This window comes from Triticum aestivum, chromosome 1A (assembly GCF_018294505.1).
Source record: "Triticum aestivum cultivar Chinese Spring chromosome 1A, IWGSC CS RefSeq v2.1, whole genome shotgun sequence".
Lineage (NCBI taxonomy): Eukaryota > Viridiplantae > Streptophyta > Magnoliopsida > Poales > Poaceae > Triticum > Triticum aestivum.
Genome location: NC_057794.1, coordinates 531,895,935 through 531,902,300, shown reverse-complemented (window position 1 = coordinate 531,902,300; position 6,366 = coordinate 531,895,935). Strand labels below are relative to the sequence as shown.

Sequence of the window (6,366 nt, the reverse complement as noted above, 5' to 3'; positions counted from 1 at the left end):
TTATCTTCTTAAGAACAAAGGAACAAGTGTGGGAGGATGATATCTCTGCTACTTGTTGTACTTCAATATTCTAGGCTGTTGTTTAAGTTCTTGGAGTAAATTCAGTGTTTAAACATTATATTCTTGGCCATAGCAATAAATATGTGAGTGTAATCCAAGAGATTGTTCTTCATTCTTCTTGCACGCAAAAGATTGTTATTATTGCTGTTAAAGATGCGGCTCTCTCGGTGCTGCAGCTTCTTCCAATCGATCTGCCACTCTATTCTGTTCCCTACGAAACAGTTGCCCTTTTATTATTAGAGCAAGATTAGCTTTGTTTTCTTCGCCCGAAATATCATGGACGTATTCTTTGCCTAGTTTTTTTATACAAGTACAATACTTGATTTCACAAAAGATACGTTCTTTTACAATTATTATATTATTTTTTGCTATAGGGCTGGGCTCAAAACTTCCCTATCTAGCTACAAACTTCTCCACCTAAGCAATCTTTTAGAGCAAAAACTCCTTGATGCCCATGCGAAAGATAATATGCATGTGCGGTGAGCAATCTTCAAATCATCCAAAGAAATGAAAAAAAGGTACTTACTGTGCATGCTGTAAAAAAGAAGACATTTTGAATATAACTGTTCAATTTTGAATTAGTTCTGAAATAAATGAAGATATTTTCAATGAAATGCAAAATGCATGAGAACTTCGAAATGTGGGAGTAAGCTAATTGAGGGGTCCGTTCTGACCTGCTCGTAATGGAAGCTGAATCATTCTTTTCTTTTAATTAAATTCAAACCATACTCTCCCTCACTACCTGAAAAGAAAAAAAACTCGGTCTGACAGGTCATGTTCAGACTCATCCTTTTTTTTTTCGAGAAATCATGTTCAGTTTCATCTTGGCCCGCTCCACAGTTGGGCCAGAGACTGTCCATCTCCAAGTGTCCGGCCGAACCATTCGGCCCACCAAAACTTCGAATCCAGGGCAAAACCCTGTCGTCGTCAACTACACCCTCCTCGTCCCCTTCCTCCCCACCCCAAAACCCTAGCCCCCAAGCCAGCCCGGCCGCCCGCCCCCGGCCGCCCCCGCCATGAACTACCGCTTCCAGAACCTCCTGGGCGCGCCGTACCGCGGCGGCGACGCCGTCTTCGCGGGGGACTCCTCCGTGCTCCTCTCGGCGGTGGGGAACCGCGTCGCGACCACCGACCTCGCCGCCTCCTCCTCCCTCACCCTCCCCTTCGAGTCCTCCGCCAACATCGCCCGCCTCGCCACCTCCCCCTCGGGCGACTTCCTCCTCGCCTGCGACGAGAAGGGCCGCGCGCTCTACGCCAACCTCCGCCGCCGCGCCGTCCTACACCGCGTCTCCTTCAAGGCCGCCCCCTCCGCAATCCGCTTCAGCCCCGACGGCCAGCTCATCGCCGTCGCCGTCGGGAAGCTCGTCCAGATCTGGCGCTCGCCCTCCTTCCGCAAGGAGTTCTTCCCCTTCCACCTCCTCCGCACCTTCCCCGGCTTCGCCGCCGGGGTCACCTCCTTCGACTGGTCCCCTGACTCCGCCTCCCTCCTCGTCGCCTGCAAGGACCTCACCGCCCGCATCTTGCCCGTCAAGCGGGGCACCGGGAACAAGCCCTTTCTCTTCCTCGGCCACCGCGCGGCTGTCATTGGCGCCTTCTTCGCCACCGATAAGAAGACGGGCAGAGTCCACGGGGTCTACACGGTTTCAAAGGACGGAGCTATCTTTACTTGGAATTTGGTGGAGGGCAATGATGCTGCATCTCCACCTTCACCCGGGACACCGGAGCAGGAATCAGAGCAGAATGGTGAGCCGGAAATTGATGTTGGGAGCAGGAAGAGGAAGAGCTTGGGAGAACTGGAAGAGCCCAGCACCACTCCACTTCATTTGGCAAAGTGGGAGTTGCAGAAGAAGAACTTCTTCATGCAGGCGCCGGCTAAGTTGACAGCCTGTGATTACCACCGGGATCTTGACATGGTGGTGGTTGGGTTCTCTAATGGGGTATTTGGGCTGTACCAGATGCCGGACTTTGTGTGCCACTGCCAGCTGTCAATATCAAGGGAGAAGATCACTACTGCTATTTTCAACAGCTTGGGGAATTGGCTAGTTTTTGGGTGCGCCAAGCTTGGGCAACTGCTGGTGTGGGAGTGGCGGTCAGAGACCTACATTTTGAAGCAGCAGGGTCACTACTTTGATGTGAACTGCATTGCATACTCACCAGATTCTCAGTTAATTGCTACTGGAGCTGATGATAACAAAGTCAAGGTGTGTTTGAAGTAGTAATGTCATTTGCATTCTTTGTTATGTCCTCTTTCTGTTTGGGCCTGGGGGGTGGGGAGTGGGGAGGCTTCTTGCTTGCTGTGGTATTCAAAAGCCTTTTTACTATGTTACAACTTAGAAGTAGTGCTTATACAGTAGGTTGAGATACTTTGATGGAGGGTATTTTTAGATAAAACTTCAGTCGCTATTATGTCCCCTTTCTGCTTGGGGTCTCTGGGAAAACTTCCTTGTTTGATATTTGGTTGAAAGCCTTTTTAATTATAATACGAGTTATGGGCTCATAAAGTAGGTCGAGATACTTGATGAAGTGCTATTGAGAGGAAGTAATTGATTTTCTTAACCTCTTTGAAGAACTACTTACGTCAATCTTATTCATTTGAATTGAAAAATGGCACCTATTCATCTATGTATTGAAAATCAGAAATGATAACTATCACAAGTTTTTCTAGGTTTGAAACCATATTATTTTAATTGTTAAGTATCATTCTCCTGCACTGCAAGTTTGACACACGTGACTGGCTCTCTGTAGGTCTGGACGGCTGCCACTGGGTTCTGTTTCATAACATTTTCCGAGCATACAAATGCTGTTACTGCAGTTCATTTTATGGTCAATAACCATTCTCTTCTCAGTGCCTCCCTTGATGGGACTATTCGAGCGTGGGATCTGTTCCGTTATCGTAACTTCAAGACATTTACGACCCCTTCACCTAGACAATTCGTTTCTTTAACGGCAGATCAGAGTGGGGAAGTAATTTGTGCTGGAACACTTGATTCATTTGAGGTGGGTGTATGCAGTCAACATTTTTCTGGCAATCCTTTTGTGGACTATGCTCTACTTCTAGTCCCTCGATAACCACAACGTGTTACATGCAGATTTATGTTTGGTCAATGAAGACTGGTCGTTTGTTGGATGTACTCAGTGGCCACCAAGGACCAGTTCATGGTCTAATGTTTTCACCAATCAGTGTAAGTCCATGCTTTGATGTTTTTTGGTTCTCATTCCTTGTTGTTAGAACTTACACTTTGTTTTTGGAACAAATGGACTTTGTTAGTTCGCACAAGGAAATTGTGCTGAAACTGCTCTATTATTGGTTCTATGTATTTTTTAAATTCACAGAAAGAGTAACTAGCTTATGTTTGGTAGGCTATTTTGGCTTCATCATCGTGGGACAAGACCGTTCGTCTTTGGGATGTATTTGAGAGCAAGGGTGCTGTGGAAACGTTTCAACACTCACATGATGTTCTTACCTTGGCTTATCGTCCTGACGGAAGGCAGATTGCATGCAGCACACTAGATGGCCTAATCAATTTCTGGGATCCTTTTGATGGCTTATTGATGTATACAATTGAAGGTCGCAGGGATATTTCTGGTGGGCGCCTCATGACAGATAGAAGATCTGCAGCTAATACAAGTATAGGAAAGTACTTCACGACGCTGTGCTATTCTGCCGATGGAAGCTATATTTTAGCAGGAGGAAACAGCAAATATATCTGCATGTACGATATTGGAGAACAGGTCAGGAAATCTTTCTTGTGATAAAACAACTTTGTAGCATACACACATTTCGAGCATGATTGCTTTGATGCCAAAAATTGGCATGCCAACATTTGGCAAATGCCAAATATTGGCTAGTGCTTGGTTGGCTACCATTTTACTTGCCAACCTCACAAGAAGTTGCCAATTTTTGGCAACTTTTGATATTGCCAATTGTTGCCTTGCCAAGTATTGGCAATGCCAAGTGTTGGCATCAAACCAATTATCCTCGATTCCTCATTTCTTTTATTTTTACTATCTTAGAGGCGCCTCCCATCTTATATATGCTCATTCTTTACAATCTTGTTATCAAGCCATATTGTCATGTACTCGTGTCAATTACTGTAGTTTGGTAAAAACTTTGTCTATTATTAGTTGGTAACCCAATGTTTGCTTGACTTGGTCACCAAAAATATTTTCCTGGTAACCTCACGAACCTAAAAAGATACTAATAGCTAAGATGCATGTGGTTAGGTGTCCATTGACATTATCTTCAGTGATTGACATGATTGTAACTTTGTAAGAAGCCTTTTGTCCACATTAATGACTGAAGTTACTCATTGTCTTCTATATTTGCCAATGCCACGTCTGAATGTTGCCCCTCGTGTTGTGGTAACAGCTAAGATGCATGTGGTTAGGTGTCCATTGACATTATCTTCAGTGATTGACATGATTGTAACTTTGTAAGAATGCCTTTTGTTGTTCACATTAATGATTGAAGTTATTCATTGTCTTCTGTATTTGCCAATGTCATCTGTGCAGGTGCTGTTGCGTAGATTCCAGATCACTCGCAATCTTTCATTGGATGGAGTTCTTGATTTTCTGAACTCAAAAAATATGACTGATGCTGGTCCACTAGATCTAATCGACGACGAAGATAGTGATGTTGAGGATGGAATTGATCAACAAACAAGAGGTAGCCTGGGGCATGGTTTACCTGGATCCATGGCAAATCGTGGAAGGCCCATAGCTCGGACAAAATGTGTGAAATTTGCTCCAACAGGAAGATCTTTTGCTGCAGCGACCACTGATGGTGTTCTGTTGTACTCGGTTGATGAATCATTTATTTTTGATCCAACAGATCTTGACATTGATGTTACTCCTGAGGTATTTACTTCATGTCTTTTTTGAGAATTGATTGTCCCAAGATGGTGCTGATCAATCCATAACAAATTCCTGTGCTTCGTGTTTGTACAGAAAGTGGAGGAGGCTCTTGCAGAAAACCAACAACAGAGAGCCCTTGTACTGAGCCTCCGGTTAAACGAAGACTCCTTGATTAAGAAATGCATCTTTGCTGTGGATCCATCCAATGTACGAGCAATCTGCTCATCAGTACCCTTCAAGTATCTTCAGAGATTGATTGATGCATTCGCTGACCTCCTGGAAAGCTGTCCCCATCTGGAGTTCATCCTGCTCTGGGCTCAGGTACCATTCTCCTCTTCCTTTTTTTTTTCTACCGAAGCTGCTGATTTTGGTGAAACACTGGATATCTTATCCTGATATATATTTTCGTTACAGGAGCTTTGCAAGGTTGATGGAAGCTACATCCAGCAGAACTCCAGGACCTTGCTTCCTGCTCTCAAGTCATTGCAGAAGTCTATAACAAAGTTGCACCAGGATCTGGCGGACACTTGTTCCTCCAACGAGTACATGCTCAAATATCTGAGCTCTGCTGGGACAAAGAGTTAGGCCATGGTCGGCACATATTCCGTGAGTACTTCACTCATCTTTATGTTTGCAATTGTCACAAACTTATTTTATGAGAGGTTTCTCAAGTCTGGCAAAATCAAAACTGACACAGATCATCCTCGTGTTCCTGCAGTGGTTGTTGTAGCACCAACATGATCACTGAGCACATGAGCAGCCGAGCCATTTTTTCGGCCAACCAGCATGCGGCCTGCCGAATGTGCACTCTTGCGTTATTTACATGGGCAGTGGCTGTATGCTGGTTAAGCAATTTGTTTGATGCTCAGGGCTGAAAGTTGAGCTGAGGACGTTGGCATTTTTGTCCGGGGAGGAAGGATTGTCTCTTGGACCACGAAGTGGGTAGCTAGTCTCTTCGGGTTGTGTGTTTGTACCCGTCCGTGTGGCCAAATTTTGTTAGGAACAATGTCTTTCAAACGCGTTTTACAAACGAGCGCAGAGATATTATATGGTAAACTCGTGATGTTGTGGATGCCTGCCTGTGATTTAATTCTGAAAATTTATTCCCTAAATTGACCAGTCGGCCAGCTTGACAAGGACCGATCGATGTGCCACGTCAACACTAGAGAGTCGTGGATACATAAACACACAAATCAGTGTCTTCGTTTGACAACACAAACAGATCAATCTTAGTTTTAAGACGGAGTCAGTACATCACTGTTAACAGCTGTTAATTTGAAGAAGCCTCCGATGCTGTGTGGCCTCATCCTCCTTCGCCATAGCCAGCTAGGAGGACCATCACCAATGGAGTGTATCCACCACGGCACGTTTGACAATAATTGTCTTTTTTTGCGTGGCTAATGAAAATAATTGGGAAGGGGGGCGAGAATTTGAAGCAACTACTTGTATCAA

At 44.8% G+C, this 6,366-nt stretch overlaps 1 protein-coding gene across 1 annotated transcript; it reads left to right on the top strand.

Annotated features, from left to right (window-relative positions):
- The first annotated feature begins 993 nt into the window (after window positions 1-993).
- Window positions 994-5,990, top strand: LOC123063429 (periodic tryptophan protein 2). The gene is made up of 8 exons (XM_044487212.1): window positions 994-2,261; window positions 2,806-3,057; window positions 3,150-3,242; window positions 3,421-3,792; window positions 4,573-4,917; window positions 5,008-5,235; window positions 5,329-5,520; window positions 5,633-5,990. The coding sequence occupies exons 1-7, from the start codon at window positions 1,077-1,079 to the stop codon at window positions 5,497-5,499; spliced, it is 2,646 nt and encodes an 881-aa protein (XP_044343147.1). The 5' UTR covers window positions 994-1,076; the 3' UTR covers window positions 5,500-5,520; window positions 5,633-5,990.
- Window positions 5,991-6,366: the final 376 nt, after the last annotated feature.